At 40.9% G+C, this 17,362-nt stretch overlaps 1 protein-coding gene across 1 annotated transcript; it reads left to right on the forward strand.

The window, feature by feature from the left end:
• The first annotated feature begins 1,110 nt into the window (after nucleotides 1-1,110).
• On the forward strand, nucleotides 1,111-15,962 carry acsl5 (acyl-CoA synthetase long chain family member 5). The gene is made up of 22 exons (XM_017438831.3): nucleotides 1,111-1,241; nucleotides 2,214-2,257; nucleotides 2,957-3,128; nucleotides 3,215-3,326; nucleotides 3,759-3,823; nucleotides 4,476-4,577; nucleotides 4,655-4,754; nucleotides 4,977-5,155; nucleotides 5,235-5,267; nucleotides 5,362-5,413; nucleotides 6,422-6,495; nucleotides 6,565-6,642; nucleotides 6,723-6,857; nucleotides 6,939-7,073; nucleotides 7,153-7,248; nucleotides 8,273-8,345; nucleotides 8,453-8,541; nucleotides 8,771-8,887; nucleotides 14,916-15,059; nucleotides 15,231-15,332; nucleotides 15,550-15,621; nucleotides 15,808-15,962. Exons 3-22 carry the CDS (start codon nucleotides 2,973-2,975, stop codon nucleotides 15,943-15,945), a joined length of 2,052 nt encoding a protein of 683 aa, XP_017294320.1. The 5' UTR covers nucleotides 1,111-1,241; nucleotides 2,214-2,257; nucleotides 2,957-2,972; the 3' UTR covers nucleotides 15,946-15,962.
• The last annotated feature ends 1,400 nt before the right edge of the window (nucleotides 15,963-17,362 follow it).

A 17,362-nucleotide genomic window follows, 5' to 3' on the forward strand; every position in this document is an offset into this window, starting at 1 on the left:
GCAGAGATCAGTGATCTAAAATACAATAATCTGAATTACTGATTTGTAGTCAGGATTTATTGCATGGATTATTGCGAAAGATTATTTTATTTTATTGGCAAGTTTTAATCAAGAAGCCTTTGAGGGTTCGTCTACAGATTTGTGGCGCCTTCTCTGTAGGGATTTTATAATAAAAGTCCTTAAAACTACAATCATAATCACTTTTAATGCGTCTTTTTGCATTTTGAGAAAAAAGAATAACTTCTGAGAAGTTTTTAACCCCGGATACAATTAATGCTGGGAAATACACATTAAAGAAAAGTTCAGAATAACTTAATTATGAGTTAAAGTAACAAATCAATTAGATTTTCAGGTTCGTATTTTGTCATTTAAAAGCACATATTTGATTCAGTAAGATCTAATTGAAAATGTTATTGTAAGATTTTATTATAAGGAGTATAAACGCAGAGAGGAAATGATGTATTTTCCTTCATTTCCAAATCAAAACGTGTTTTTTGTTTCCTGATTTAAACAGATTAAATATAACAGGAATAAGTTAGAGCTCAGAGTCTCAGTATCTGTAAACTTGAGTCAAATTAATTTTTGATTGACGCCGATTAACCATGGCGACCTTCTTGGAAATGCAAAACGAATCAGTTGCAGATCCAACAATTACTAACTAAATGCAGATGATTTAAACTTTAAATTTTAATGTTTTGCCTCACATTTTTCATATCACAGTTATTTAGCGCCCGTCAAAGATCCCAGTCCTTTTTTTATTGGGATTATATGTTGTTTTATCTGATATAGTGCAGCGGATTTAGGTGAGATAAGTTTCTGATCAGGGCTTAACAACCACGGCTAATTCCAAAGGTTCTGTCTTCATATCTGAGGTTATCGCTCACGTCCATAAACCCAGTGTGAAAGTTCACTGTAATCTCCACAACTCAAAGCCCAAAGGAGCAGGAGATGGGGGGAATGACAGTAAATGTGAGTTAATTTAATAAAGCAAATAAAGGCGACGCTGCAAAAGCTGCAGCTGTTGGAGCTCCCCCGGGTGTGTTTTTTGTGCAGAAACCAGAGGAGGCAGGTCGAGGCGTGACTGGTGCTGAGAACCTGACGCACCTGTGTGCAGTTTAAGGTGTTAACGACAGCCGGCGGGCAGGTTTGTACATCAGCGGTGTTGCTGCCTTCAGCTGCTTTCCCTCAGGGGGGGTTCTGTGCTCAGCCTGATCCCGAACTACAGCTGCTAATCCCACCAGGTAACATCCCTAATGAACGTCCTCATGTCTCACAGAAATCAGAATTATTTTACAAACATTAAGAACAAACCATCTATTTAAATTTATGGTCCTAAGATCATGTGTGAGAACTATATTCTGATTAAATATTATTATTTATTTCACGCCATTTCATTCATTCTTACCATCACTTTTAGGATACTACATGCTGTCCACCATACTTTGTGTCTCTCACTTGTAATCTAATCTTAGAGATGCACTCTCACCTTTTCAAGAATTTGGTAGTGACTAACCTGAACGAGTGACATGGCTGTAAGAATTTCAACAGAACGAGATGTGTTCACTGTAACACAAATCATTCTGGACATGACAAGAAATAATCCTTCAGCATTCACAGTTTTATTTTTCTTGTACATTCTTTGCAATCTGTTTGCCTACTTTGTGCCAGTTTATATATCAAAATGTTCAGCTCATTCAGTTAATGTTTCCCCATAGAAATGCATTGAGAGCTCCAATTTTTCCACCATATTTTCTTTGAAATCTGCTTTTTTTTTTTTTAGTCCATTTATGCCACGTTTTGTTTGTAGCTTTTAGTGTTTGTCTTCTCCAGCGCTCCACGTGCATTTTCACAAACAAAACAAAACAAAAAGCTAATTCTCGAGATGACCTTTTCTCTTTACGAGTTTGAATCTTGCAACTCGTTCCGTTCTTGAAATATTGGGACTTTGAACGAGACAAGCTGCCGATAAAATCACTGACCTTTCATCAGGTGCAGCATCTCGGATTTTTCTGTCATTGCCACAGATAAGTGTTGAGTTTTATCTTTCTGGACTGAAATCAAGAGGGGGAACAAAGACGCTCTGAAGCCGTTTAATGTGTTGCTCAACTCGGGCCTTTAATATGACATGAAGGCAGATCTGGTGGTGGTCAAAGTTCACACGTTTGAAGCCGGTCAGCTGTTTTATGACTTCTTCTTCATGTGTCTCCCCTCAGAGCAGAGGATCTGCTGTGCACGCACCTGAGCGGACCAGCGGCAGGTAGGAGTTTGAACCGTTGAGTCTTTAACAGGGTCGGCGCTTCGTTTTATTCTTCTTCTTGAGTCCAATCTGTGAAATAAGTGCTTCACTGCAGAGATCATGTTGGTTTTTTTTCCTCAGCTGCCTGACAGATTTCACTGAAACTTGCAGGAAGTAATCATTAGATGTACGTCTTCAACTGATTTCCTTTTTAGAGGCAAAACAATTCAAGATGGCCACCACAGCAAACACAAAAATGGCTGTAACTCGGTCCATTATACAGACTTTGACTTAAATGTTGGTGTAATAGTAGCCTAGACTGATCCCTATTAGGCACTAACAGGTGATATGCATTCCTGAGGCTTTTAATTCTTTCTGAAATTAAAAAAATGCTTTTAAGGCTGGAAGGTCAAACCACAAATGAGTTTTCCCTGAAGATCCAGAAAGCAACCTCAGATTTTATTTTGTACAGCAGTTTTTATTCATGTAAGCGTTGTTTAAATCCTTCCATCACTGTTCGCACACCGTGTTCACATTTCCCTGAGTCGAGCTCTTATCTCCAAAGGACTACAGTCTGTGTTGACTTTGTACTCGAGTTATTATAGCAACAATGCCAAGAGTGGCGTAATGAGGATGTAAATGTGACCTTTCCGTGGCTCTGTGGCTGTGATACAAGTCCTCGTGGGTCTCGATTGAACCCAGCAGTTTTTCCCTCCCCAGCCGGCCCCGCGCCACCATGGACTTCATCTTCCAGTTGCTGTTCTCCCCCCTCCCCGTCCCCGTCGCCGTCTCGTTGGTCGCCCTCGGCGTCGCAACCCTGTTTTACCTCAACTCCCGGCCCAGTCCCGTCCGCAGCCCGGCTGACCTCAACCGCCAGACTTTAGGCGTCAAGGTGAGAACCGAGGAGCTGCTCTTACTGATCACTTCGCCCAAAAAACGTTTGCTTTTCGTCACTCGAGGGTTTCTGCTTGTCTGCAGGATGGTGCGAGGAAAACCGCCCTGTTGGAGGACAACAACAACCTGACGTCGTTTTACCACAACGACGCCAAGACCCTGTATGAGGTTTTCCAGAGAGGCCTGAAAGTGTCAGGTAAGACGTTTTTTACTTGATGATGGCTGATTTCATCCTATGCATGGTGTTCCTTTCTGAATCCTGTTGCTCATTTAGTCTGTAGGAATTTGGTAGCATGTATAGATTATTTAAACGTTTTTGAATTTCCAGAAAAACTCTTAAATTGCTAAGAATGAATGTTCTGCTTTTGTTAGAAAGATGTAGTAAATAAGATCCTGAGATGTTTGGTTACAAAATAAAAAGAACTTAAAACTTCTTGTTTTGATTACAAAACAAAGTCAAGAAATGATCTAATGTGATGACATTTGTGCTAATTTATTAATTTTAGACAATCACACCTGAACTTAACTCTTTGGTTTTGTCTAAACTGTCCTTTCAACCCCCTTTTGTGAATCATGTTTAGTTATCTGAAACTTTAATTTGACACTAAAGTTAATATCTTATCTGCAGGTAACGGACCATGTCTGGGCTACAGAAAACAGGGAAGACCTTACCAATGGCTCAAATACAAACAGGTGAAACAAACAAGACCATCTGATGAATAATTTAAAGATTTGTTTAAACTGTTTATGAAGACTATCAGAGAAAGACTTTGGAAAACATTAATCATCCCATCAACGCTCATCTGGGATGTGAATTTTGAGAAGAAACGGGTGAAAAAATAACTTTCTTCAGATAAATGATGTCACCTGGTCAATTTTGTAACTGCGGGTCAGTAAAATATTTTTACAGATCTTGAGCTAACATATGACACAAGATCTTAGTTTAAAACTTTAACCTGAAAGGTGGCGAGTTATATGGATTCTTCCAAGGATGGCTCCTTTAATTTGAGTTATTTCAAGGAAAGTGTTGCTAAAGCTAAGTTTTAAGGCTTTCAAATAATCAATCCCTTTTAAGCTTTTGCTGCAAAAAAAAATTATTATATATAATAATTTTTTTTGGATCTGTTAAAAAATTATTATATATAATAATTTTTTTTTTTCCATCTTAAACTGAAGTCAAGGAAAAGGAGTTTTAAAGTTTCCTTCTTTGGCAACAACAAAAAACGGTTCCCACGCAGTCTAGAAGTATGGATCTGTTAAATCAGTTTCATGTTTCCTTCAACGCCTAATTGTTGCCGTGACGATGCAGAGGAATTATAAACTTTAATCTCTTTTGTTTCCTGAGGTCTCTGACAGAGCGGAGCACCTCGGCTCGGGACTCCTCCACCGGGGTTTGAAGCCCAACACCAACACGTTCGTTGGCATCTTCGCTCAGAACCGACCCGAGGTGAGACGACTCTCCGGTGAAGACGTGGTTTTGGTTGAACGTGCAGCTTGTTTCACTGCCTTCCGTTTTCCCCGCAGTGGATTATCGGCGAGCTGGCGTGTTACACCTACTCCATGGTAGCGGTTCCTCTGTACGACACGCTGGGTCCTGAGGCCCTCGTGTTCATTATCGACCGAGGTAATTGGAGCTTCTTACCGGCTCTGCAATTAGCGGCATTAGAGAAGAAGAGAAGTCCGGTAACTCCCTGCTCCCACAGGGGTCTGTGTCAGGGATTTTAATCTTATTTATCTCACCTGTTCTCAGTGTTTGGTTCACATTGTTTTTAAAAGTCTGATCCTGTTTTTAAGCTTTATGAGCCTTGTGTTGAATTACGATCACGTTTTTTCCTCGTCCTCTCAGCTGAGATCTCCACGGTTCTCTGTGACAATCAGAAGAAGGCAGAAACTCTGCTGGAGAACCGGGAAAAAGGCCACACGGCGGTTCTGAAAGCCATCGTCATCATGGACGCCTTCAGCCCGGAGCTGGTGGAGCGCGGAACCAAGTGTGGGGTGGACGTCGTGTCCATGGAGGACGTCGAGGTAACGCGTACTGAACGTACAAACCTGACCTGGTGAGATGACGTGAACACAACTAAAACTGTCTGTCTGTACACACCAGGGGCTGGGGAAAAGGAATCTACAGAAACCAGTTGTAAGTTTCAGTTGATCTTTGGGTTTATTGACGCAGGAAGCTGGTCACTCTTGAAGGGTTTTTATTTATTTTTAATTCTCTCATGACCCAACAGCCACCGAAGCCAGAAGACCTCAGTATTGTTTGCTTCACCAGTGGAACTACAGGTGACATGTTTGTTATTTCTTTTTATTTTTTTTGCAAATTGACAAATTATGAGGACTTAAAAAGCCCAGTGGGCCCAGTTAGCTGGATGGCTTTTTTTTTTTATTATAACAATAAGACTTTTAAAGGAAAGATTATGTAAAGGCAAAAAGATCAGAATGACCAAAATGATGAGTTAAGGTTCAAAAGTTCATAAGGCGCTCTAAGGCAGATGGTCGCCCGTCCTGAGCCTGGTTCTGGTGGAGGTTTCTTCTGTCGCCAACCTGCTGCTCAGGATGGGAAGATTTGATGCAATCTGCTGGCTTCCTTTCGTGGATAACTTCTACTGATTGATATTTTAAAATGAATGCGACAGAGTTTGTTGTGAACTCTCTGTATAAATAAACTGAGTTCCCAAAGTTGTGGTCTGGACCCCTCTGTGGGTCCTGAAACAACAATATGGGGTCCTGGGATGCTCTCCAGAACTCAAACTAGACTTAATAATTACTAATACGAGATAAATGGCATAAAAAATTACAAGAAATGAAAGCTGGAGCCATAAATTGATGGTTGTAACGTTTTTTTGTTGCAATGATGCCCTTGTTTAATGACTTAGCTGTTTTTGTATACTTTGATTGGTAATGGTTATCTAATCTGGAAACTGCTGGTTGAAGGTATTAAACCAAAGGTGCATTTGTAAGAACAGACTGAGCAGGAAGTGTTGGTGGTTGAATATTTTTGATATTTCGGTTCGTAACGGTAGAGGCGCTACATTTAGCAGAATAATTAACTCTTCCTAGAGGAGATAATTGGTCACTCATTGCATTTAACTCTTTCCGAACTGAACATTAATTTGTTACAAATTGTAGTTTAAGCAGATTTTAAACTGATATTAGAACAATTACATAAATTGATCCATTAATCAGAAGTCCTAAATGCAAGTAAAGGCATCATATTTTAAATAAAACCACAACAAAAACATCTAAAACACTTTTAATACCAGATATAAATGAAGGCTTTTGTTTCTTCAGGGAACCCTAAAGGAGCCATGTTGACCCATGAGAACGTGGTTGCCGACGCTGCCGGTGTCATAAAAACCTTTGAGGTGAGTCTCTTTTTAACACCTTAGCTCTTGTGGTTTTTGGTTCAGCTCATCAGATCCTCCACTCCTCAGTCCTCCGTCACGCCATCGACTGAGGACGTCAGCATTTCCTTCCTGCCTTTAGCTCACATGTTTGAGAGAATCGTGCAGGTAGGAGCCGAACACCAGCGAGCTCAGATCTCTAATCCTCGCCGTGAGGATGTGTTTGAGATGTTTTCTGTGCAACGTAGACGGTGGTCTTCGGAGCCGGGGCCAGAGTGGGGTTCTTCCAGGGGGACATTCGGCTGTTACCCGACGACATGAAAAACCTGCAGCCCACCATTTTCCCGGTGGTGCCTCGGCTTCTCAACCGCGTGTACGACAAGGTTGGTCGTCTGCTTTAAAAAAAAAAAACACCCAAAACTTGATAATGATTGAATTCAGCACTTTTTTTTGTTTATCTCCAGGTTCAGAGCGGAGCCACGACTGCGTTCAAAAAATGGCTGCTGAACTTTGCCGTGCAGAGGAAGTGCGCCGAGGTGAAGGAGGGCATCGTCAGGAAGAACAGCATCTGGGACAAACTCGTCTTCAACAAAGTGCAGGTGCTGGTTCCGTCCAAACAAACCGATCGGTTTAGTCCTGTCTGGTTTGTGGGTCTACATTCTCTGATCCTTGACTCAGGAGTCTCTCGGAGGCCGTGTGAGGATCATGGTGACCGGGGCGGCGCCCATATCGCCGTCTGTCCTCAGCTTCCTCAGAGCTGCTCTGGGCTGCCAGGTAACAAACACCAACAAGGCATCTTTTCTTTAAAGTGACACAAAAGGGTGTTAATGATTTGGTTTGGTTGGACCTTTGACATCCACACATTTTTAGTTTTCAGTCTGTCTGCATCTTATTAGAATATTTATGCTTTACTCACTCCAACATCTCTGTAACGAGACACTTATGCTGCTTTATTTTGGTAAAATCTGACAGGTTTCAGATTTATAATGGTCTTTAAATAATTCCTGGTATGTTTTTGACACAAACTTTCCTCACAAATGAAGCCTCAAATTTCACAAAAAAGATGAATTAATAAAAATTTGGTCACATTTTTTTGCCAGAAATGATAATGAAGACAAGAAGACCGTGATTTAAGTTCCATTAAATCATTACAAAAAGGTCAGTCGATAAATCTCAGGGAAGAGACGAATCCAAGCAGCAGAATCGAACCGAAGATTGTCAGAATGTCCTTTTATTTTTTTAAAACAAAGCTCATCTAAAGGCCTCATCATAACTGGAAAGCTGCATCAAAATACAACCAGACATGTAAAGTACAGGACAACTCCGCCTCCTAATGAGGACCTGTCAGTAAATCTGATTTTTCCAGAACTTTAACTGCACGGCTGTGGATTTCACACACATCCAGCTGGTTTTATACAGAAGTGGAAAAACAAGCTGAAAATAATCACTTGACCTACTATGGCCTATAAAAACATGCAGTTTAGGTTGCTTCATGACTTCTTTACTGGCCTCCTTTTTACGACAAACGCACACCAGTCGTTTATGATAGCGGCTCAGATGGAAGGTTTGTTTTAGATCAGCGGTGAGGAAGTTAATAACTTCAACTAATAAAATCTGGATTCTTTAACCTCAATTTTAGCCTCTGATTTAATTCGTCTTGACTCCGTTTCCAAATCAATCATGAAGTTTGAACCTTAGTAACCCCTGACTGACACCGGTACGTTAATGTTTGGGTTTTGGGGGGAATATAAGGTTAAAGGACTGATTTCTTGTCTTATTGACCGCGTGGCACTCTCAGATCTTCGAGGCGTACGGTCAGACGGAGTGTGCGGCCGCCTGCACCTTCACCATGCCAGGAGATCCCTCTTCAGGTAGAGATCTGCACCGCAGGGCTGCTTCCTCCCCTCTTCAGCTTCATTACAGCCGATTTTTAATCTGTCAGAATCAGTGGAGTGAGGAAAGTCTTCTCTTTTTCCAGGTCACGTTGGCGTTCCTCTGCCCTGTAATTTTCTGAAGCTGGTTGACGTTGAAGAAATGAACTACTTTGCCTCAAATGGTGAAGGAGAGGTGCGTTCAAGTGCTGCAGAAGGTTCCTCTGATATTAAACTGTCTCTGTTGCAAACTAATTTAAACCACTTCCAGAATGCTGGTTAATATGAATCCAAATCTGAACAAACCGAAGGTTTTTGTTTAAAGCAAATAAACATACGGACCCACTTAAAAGTCTAGAATTATAACCATCTTTAAGGTAAGTTCTGAGTTTTAAATAAAGGCCCATCTTCCTTTTTGTTCCCAGGTTTGCATCAAGGGTACAAACGTGTTCAAAGGCTATCTGAAAGACCCGGAGAAGACCGCAGAGGCTCTGGATAAAGATGGTTGGCTCCACACCGGGGATATTGGAAAATGGCTTCCAGTAAGAGAACTTCTCTTGTTTTGTTTTCTCTTTTTATAAAATAAGTCAAAACAGGCTTAATGTGCAGCACAACCTGAATAAACTCAGACTCCTGCACCAGATGTCTGGATCAGCCCTCGGCTCTCTGCAGGTTTTCTGTTTTGCAAGATGAAATTTAAAGCGACGCTTTGGAAAGAGGGACGAAGTTCTCTGAAAGTTGGACACTTTTTGTTGCTAAATGCTCAACGCTTTGCTTTATGAGAAGTCAAAGGATTTATGAACGAAGGCGCTGAACATTTAGACGTTTTAATAAATGTTTTTTTCTTTAACCTAACAGGATGTGCGCCTCAAACTGAATCGTGGCTCGCTTCTTGGAAACGTGTATATATTTCCTTGTTGAAATTATGTTGAATCAAAACCTAGATTTCCGGGGGGTTCTCAACATGGCGCCGTAGGAGTAGGTCGTGTCCGGGAGAGCTGGTGCAGGAATTTGCTAATAAATTTATTTAACCCCGCTAGACACGACAGCTCCAAATTTTAAGAGGCGTACTATCATAAGATGAGCATTAACAATTATTTTTTGAGACAGTCCGACGCGATGCCACGTAAAAAGAACCAAATCACTGATGCTCCCGAAGCGTGTGCACAACAAGCTAGCATAGTAGCAGTGGAGGCTAGCGCGGAGACCCAGGCTGGAGCTGCTGCCACTCCACAAACACTCCGCGGGGCAGTGGACGAAATAACGGCAAACATTTCCAGGGTCATTGATGAGAAGCTGGGCCCGATATCGGAGTTACTGGCGAAGCACAGTAACACACTTGACAACCACGAGGAAAGGTTAACTGAGGCTGAGCAAAGAATTTCGGCGCTGGAGGATGCCGCTGACCCCGTGAACGCCAAGCTCAAAGCTCTGGAGGAGATGGTGGATAAACTAGCTGAGCGGGCTGACGACCTCGAGAACAGAGGGAGGAGGAAGAACATCCGTATCCTCGGATTACCGGAGGATGTGGAGGGGACTGACCCCACCGGCTTCTTCGGGTCCTGGCTTCCCGAGGTGCTGCGCATTGACACGAAGACGGGGCGTATAAAGCTGGAAAGAGCGCATCGCACGCTGGCTCCCAAGCCCTCTCCCACTCAGAGACCGAGACCGGTGCTTGTGCGGTTTCACAACTATCAGGATAAACAGCGTGTGATGAATGCGTCTTTTGAGCTGGGAAGGAAAAACCAAGCGGTGACACACGGGGATTCTACAGTGATGTTTTTCCAGGATTTGTCGGCTGCTGTTCTCCGCAAAAGGAAGGCATATGACGCGGTAAAAAAGCAGCTCAAGTCACTCGGCGCAGAATACAGGCAGATTTACCCTGCTTTACTGAAGGTAACCTTTCGCGGATCAACCAAAGTGTTTAATAACCCTCCTGAGGTGGAGCGCTACGTCAGTACCCTTGAGGACACCCCGCTTCTCGGTGAGTGATTTTGGGGCTACACCGGATAGCTGCTCGGCCGAGCGGCGGACTGTTTGGACTGTCTTATAACACGTGAGTAGGCTGATGGATGTAAACTGTATTTAAACTGGAGTACTAAGCTACCGATAACTTTGATTACCTAGTAGGGACATATAAGCCATGCTTTCCTGCATCCTGGACAGATGTATCTTTTTGTTCCGTTAGAGAGCCTTTTCACTCGAACTTCTCTTAGATTAAGAGTGGGACAGTGTTTACGTTCGTGCCAATGTTTGGCGAAGTGTACTTTAGCGACACTTTTTTTTGTTGTTTCTGGTTGTTTGTATTGTGTTATATCTGGCCATATGTTTATTTGTATGATTCCTTACTTTTTATAAGTGATGCTCAGGTGTCCGGGTAATGTCTTATTTTATAGTTTACTATCATGTCAGGTTTGAAATTATGCACTTGGAATGTGAAAGGGATACATACACCTGTTAAACGAAAAAAGGTTTTAAATTATCTGAAGAGAGAAGGTGTACAGATAGCATTATTGCAGGAGACTCATTTAAGTGACATTGAGCACCTAAAACTTCAAATGGGAGGTTTTGGACAGGTTTACTATTCATCTTTTACATCACGAAGTAGGGGAGTGGCTATTTTAGTACAGAAGAATGTGCCTTTTAAAATTTTGGACTGTATAAAGGACGCAAGGGGATGTTATGTGATTGTGAAAGGGCTGCTTTATGGAGAAGAAATTGTTATATTGAATGTCTACAACCCACCTGGTTTTCCAGTTGATCTTTTAACTACTGTGTTCTCTAAAGTTGTAAATCTTGGCGTCATGCAGACACTTATAGGGGGAGACCTTAATTGTCATTTACATCCCATTATAGACAAGTCCCCTCCTGGTAAATTGTCACCATCTTCTCATGCTAAGATTGTCAATGCATTTTGTGATGATATGGACTATGTAGACGTATGGCGAGCTCAACATCTAACAGTTAAGGAATACACATTCTTTTCAAATGTATCCAGAGCCTACACTAGAATTGACTATTTCTTACTCCCTAAACTTTTGTTAAGTTCAGTCACCTCCAGCTCTATAGGCCCAATAGCTGTTTCTGACCATGCTGCGGTATTTATACAGTATACTTTTACAAATCCTGCAAACCCAACTAGATTTTGGAGGCTTAACCCCTCTATTCTGGCAGACCAAAAGTTTTTGTCTTATTTCAAAGAGGAATTTGAACTGTTTCTGTTAAGTAATTTACCCTCAACAGACAATCCATCATTATTGTGGGAAACATCTAAAGCCGTTTCTAGAGGTCTTATTATATCCTATACATCCATCAAGAGACGTAGGCAGGCTGAGCAAAGGAAGATCTTGGAGTCAAAATTAAAGCGGGCTGAGAGAGAATACGTCACACGTTCATCTGCACAAAAACTTAAAGAGATAACTGCACTTCGTTCTGCCTTGGACACACTACTGACTAGAGAAGCGGAAATTCAGATCAGATTTGCAAGACAAAAAATGTATGAACATGGAGATAAAGCAGGGAAATATTTGGCATATTTAACAAAGAAAAAGGCAGACTCCCAAACTATCTCTTCTGTCATAGATGACCAGGGAAAGCAAACTTTTGAAACTGCTAACATCAATAATACATTTAGGATTTTTTATGAAAACCTATATAAATCAGAACTACAGCCCAACGCAACTGAGAAAATGGATAAGTTTTTCTCCTCTCTTAAGCTCCCTTGTCTATCTGAGGACCAGAAAATTAGTCTTGATGCACCTATATCTAAAAATGAAGTGCTGGATGCAATTAAAGGGCTCCAATCTGGCAAGTCTCCTGGCCCGGATGGACTTGGTGTGGAATATTACAAAGAGTTTCAGAACCTCTTAATTGACCCTCTTTTAAATATGTTTAATGACTCTTTTATGAAAGGGACACTACCGCAATCCCTGAGAGAGGCAAATATCTCTTTAATTTTAAAGAAGGGTAAGCCCCCGGAAGACTGTGCGTCGTATAGACCCATTTCTCTTTTGAATGTTGACTTAAAGATTTTGTCTAAAATTTTAGCCACGCGACTAGAACGTTTGTTACCTATTTTAGTTAATGAAGACCAAACTGGATTTATTAAAGGTCGTAACTCTTATAATAATATGCGTCGGCTGCTAAACACCATCCAGTTTTTTCAGGAAAAATCAGTGAATGGTCTTGTGCTTTCTCTGGACGCAGAGAAAGCATTTGACCGTGTGGAATTATCATACCTGTTTTATACATTGCATAACTTTGGTCTGGGAGAAAATTTTACAAACTGGGTGAAACTTCTGTATAAAAATCCTTTGTCAGCTGTGCTCACAAATGGTTTACGATCTCCTTACTTTAGTGTTTTAAGAGGTACGAAACAGGGCTGTCCTCTCTCGCCTCTGCTGTTTGCCCTTGCAATAGAGCCCTTAGCCGAAGCTATTAGGTCTAATAAAGATATAACTGGTCTCAATGTTGCGGATAGAGAGCATAAGATCACTCTTTACGCTGACGATGTTCTAATTGTAGTGACTAAGCCAACGGTGTCTATTCCTTGTTTGATTGAGACAATAGATCTGTTTAGCCAATTCTCTGGCTATAAAATAAATTTTAGTAAATCGGAAGCCATGCCCTTGGGCACCCTGAAACAAATACCTGTGAGGCCCTTCCCATTTAAATGGTCACCAGAGGGTTTTATTTATCTTGGAATACATATTACACCAAAATTCGACCAAATGTATAAAGCCAATTTCTCACCCCTGTTTGAACGCATTCGGCTAGACCTAGAGAGATGGAATACTCTTCCCATATCCTGGATGGGCCGAATTGCTCTTTTAAAAATGAATGTTCTTCCTAGACTACTCTACCCAATACAAATGGTCCCAGTTATGTTTTCTCATAAATCCCTAAAACAATTAAACAGTTGGTTTAGCTCCTTTATATGGTCCAAAAGAAAAGCACGTCTTAAAATAGCCACATTATGTCGCTCGTCAGTGGAAGGGGGTACTGACCTCCCAGATATTCGAAACTACCAACTCAGTGTTCACTTACGCATCATGGCTGATTGGATACGTAATAAGCCTACTTCTCTCTGGCTTGATATTGAAAGTTCGATGTCTGACTGTCCCTTAAAATCACTTCTTTTTCTAAAAAAGGTGGAATCCCTTAAATCAGTTTGTACCAATCCAATTACGATGTCCACAGCTACAGCATGGCGAACTATAAGAAAACTAGAGGGTAGGTCTCAAAAAACTTCGGTCTTTACTCCAATATGTGGAAATCCCGACTTTCTACCTGGAATAATGGATAATAACTTTAAAAGATGGATTGAAAAGGGAATATCTAAATTACATGACCTATTTGAGGGATCTACCTTGATGTCATTTACTCAATTGACTGAAAAATACAATGTTTCAAAAGAGGACTTTTTTCGATACTTACAGGTTAGGGATTTTATTAGGAAAAGCACAACACTTTTGGTTTGTCAGGAAGTGTCGGATACTGAAAGACAACTTTTTTTAACCAGGTCGGCTACTTCTATTAGTACATTTTACAATATCATTAAAAGTCAAAATGCAGAGAAAACCTCTTGCTTGAAGGAATTGTGGGAAAGGGAACTTAACTGTAACATTACTGATGATGACTGGAACAATGCCTGGGGAAATGTAAAAACTTTAAGCGTCTGTAATAGAGTTAGAGCGACTCAACTTATGATTCTCCATAGAGCTCACATCTCACCTTATCAAAGGCAAAAATTTAAACCTACCACATCTTCACAGTGCATGAAATGTAAGACTGAGGTTGGTACTCTTACACACTGTTTTTGGTCTTGTACTAAAGTGAAACAATTCTGGCAGAATATTGGAGGGGAAATGAATAAAATTGAAAATAAAAGTTCATTTAAACAATAATCCCCTATTTTTGTTACTTGGAGTGGTTGATCCTATTGTCAGTGATAAATATAAGAGAAAGCTCTACAGAATGCTAACTTTTTGTGCCAGAAAATGTCTCCTCCTGAATTGGATAACTGACAAAATCCCCTCCAAGTTACAGTGGCAGAGAGTTATACTCAGCTATGTGTCTCTTGATTACTTGACATGTCGTTTGCATTGTAAAGATGACGTTTTTATCAAGACATGGGAACCCTTTCTGTCATATATTGGATTGAATATTTCCACAATTCTCACAAGAGCTTTTGTGCTATAGTATTGATGTATACTGCCTCCTAATACCCATTCTAAGTGCTTTGTTTTGTTTTGTTTTCTTATTATACACGCAGCTAACAATTGACTGTGACTCCTGATCTTGTACATATGGGCCAGATGTTTGTGTTTTGTGTTCTATATTGTTAAAATTAATAAATATATATTTAAAAAAAAAACCTAGATTTCCAGGAAACTTTCAGGTTGAGTGTAAAGCTTTAAAATGTGAGTTTTTATTTTCTGGAATAAAACCCGGGGCTGTTTTAGGGAGACACGGAAGTCGCATGACGCTCATCCTGTCGGTGTTTAACAAGAACAGAAGTTGATCCGACTGTTTTTTTTTTTTTGTTTGTTTTTTTTTTGTTTGTGGCAGAGTGGCGTTTTAAAGATCGTTGACCGTAAGAAGAACATCTTCAAGCTTGCTCAGGGCGAGTACATCGCACCGGAGAAGATCGAGAACGTGTACGTTCGCAGCGGCCCTGTGGCTCAGGTGTTTGTGCACGGAGACAGCCTGCAGGTAACTCCACATCGTCGCTCTGTCGGCTTTAAAACGCTCTCTGGCTCCTGATCATCAACCTCTCTCTCGCCCTCTCTCTCTCTCTCTCTCGCTCTCTCTCGCTCTCTCTCGCTCTCTCTCTCTCTCTCTCTCTCTCTCTCTCTCTCGCTCTCGTTCTCTCTCTCTCTGCAGTCTTCCCTGGTTGCCGTTGTGGTCCCCGATGCCGACGTCCTGCCAAGTTTTGCAAAAAGTCTTGGCATCCAAGGCTCCATTGAAGAACTCTGCAAGAACACAGTAATGTTTCTGTCTGTAATGCATACGAGGGCCTGTCTGGCTTTTAAGATGTATTGAACAAATGTGAAAAGTCAGGAAGCGTGATCATTTAACGCTGGAGGCGGCCAGTTTTGCTGTAAAACCCATAAAGCACATGTCTGTAAATCACATTTACTGTGAAGCAGAGCAGCGTTGAACTGAAACCTTTTTAAACCTCTTAACTCTTGTTTTTTCTCAGGAAATTAAGAAGGCTATAATTTCAGACATGACCAAACTTGGAAGAGAAGCGGGTCTCAAGTCTTTTGAACAGGTAATGACTCCTCCTGGGTGGCTAGTCGGATATTATCGAGTCAGCCGGCCTCAGTTTGAGTTTTAATTTTGCTCCTTTAGTTCCTAACTGGATCTAAACCTTGCTGTTAATTTGTACTGGTCTCTTTTTTAAAAGTATGTGATTTTATTGTGAAACTGTGGAGTGTTTTTGTTCTCTTGGCTGCAGGTGAAAGCCGTGCACCTCCACCCTGATCTGTTCACCATCGAGAACGGCCTGTTGACTCCCACCCTGAAGGCCAAGAGAGCCGAGCTCAAAGCTCTGTTTCAGCTTCAGATCGACCAACTTTATGCCAACATCCAATAAATTAAACAACAAACGAGCCTCTGAGTGTCGTCTCTTCTTACAGTAGCCTCTGAGTCTTCAACCTGGATAACAAAATGTTCCCTAAAGACTTTTACTTAATAGGTTATATTTCTCAAAAATCCCACATAAGGTTAGAAGATGCCACCAACTTTATAAGATTTTACAACTATTTTAGTAACTTTGACACAGATCTTATGTGAATTCCTGTCCATAAAGGACCAACTTAGTTCAGCTCTTCAAAAATTTGTTTTGAAAGAAAATTTAATGTCGGAGCTGTTTTTGTTTCAGGTGCATCAAAGGAATCTGCTTAAGAGGGGAAAATGCTTCAAAATCTGTCAAACTAAAATAAAACTTTTTATTTCTGAGTTGGTGCTGCCCTCTTGTGTTAAACTACAAACACTGCACAAACTGACTCAGGACTGATTTATTTCACCTGAACTACAATCACCAGCGAAACGTGCTCAGAGAATTTAATTACTAAAACTTTACTTGAATTAACTAAAAATATCCAAAATGAACTCAAAAGATGGTAGAAAGTGGTGTTTTATTTCCTTACATTTTGCTGCTTCTACAAAAGTAAAATTTAAGGTTTGATTCTGACAAATTATGATTCTTAAAGACTTTAAAACCAAATTAAATTAAACAAGTTTAGGACTATGACCTAAAGATGGGGAATCTAAAATGGTTAAATGCCCTCTAATGGCACTAAAAAGACTATTAGGACTTATCTTTCAGTTTTAAATCATCTTGGTGACACAAATGGTTAAAATGGCAAATTTAAAGGAAAACTACAAGTTTGAATAAAGTGGTTCGGGTGCAGCTGATTTAAACAGTTTAATGTGTTACTGATTGATCATGCATGACATTTTAATCTGCAGCATGAGCAGAAACTCATGTTTTTTTTTTTAAAAAAAAGCTCATTTCCTGTTTAATGTTTAACTGAAGGATCTTCAGAGTGACTGAGTTCCTAAATCAGCTGTAATTATTATCAAAAACTGGTCGAGCTGCTAAGAATAATTCCTAATCTGTCTCTGAGTTTGTTTTATTAAAGAGACAAACATTAAAGAGTAGAACCGGTGGTTCAGAAAATAAACTGTAGAGACAAAATAAAATATTAAATTTCACGTTCAGGGTCACCGCAGTGAATCGTCTGCCTCCATTTCACCCGACCGCATGTCCAAACCATCTCAACCTGGACACTCTGGACGTCCCTCTGACGTCGTCTCCAATCATGTCCATCCTGGTCCCTCTAATCCTGTCCCTCCTGTAACCCTGTCCATCCTGGTCTCTCTGTAACCCCGTCCATCCCGGTCCCTCCTGTAACCCTGTCCATCCCGGTCCCTCCTGTAACCCCGTCCATCCCGGTCCCTCCTGTAACCCCGTCCATCCCGGTCCCTCCTGTAACCCCGTCCATCCC

Source organism: Kryptolebias marmoratus, linkage group LG17, assembly GCF_001649575.2.
Source record: "Kryptolebias marmoratus isolate JLee-2015 linkage group LG17, ASM164957v2, whole genome shotgun sequence".
NCBI classification, from domain to species: domain Eukaryota; kingdom Metazoa; phylum Chordata; class Actinopteri; order Cyprinodontiformes; family Rivulidae; genus Kryptolebias; species Kryptolebias marmoratus.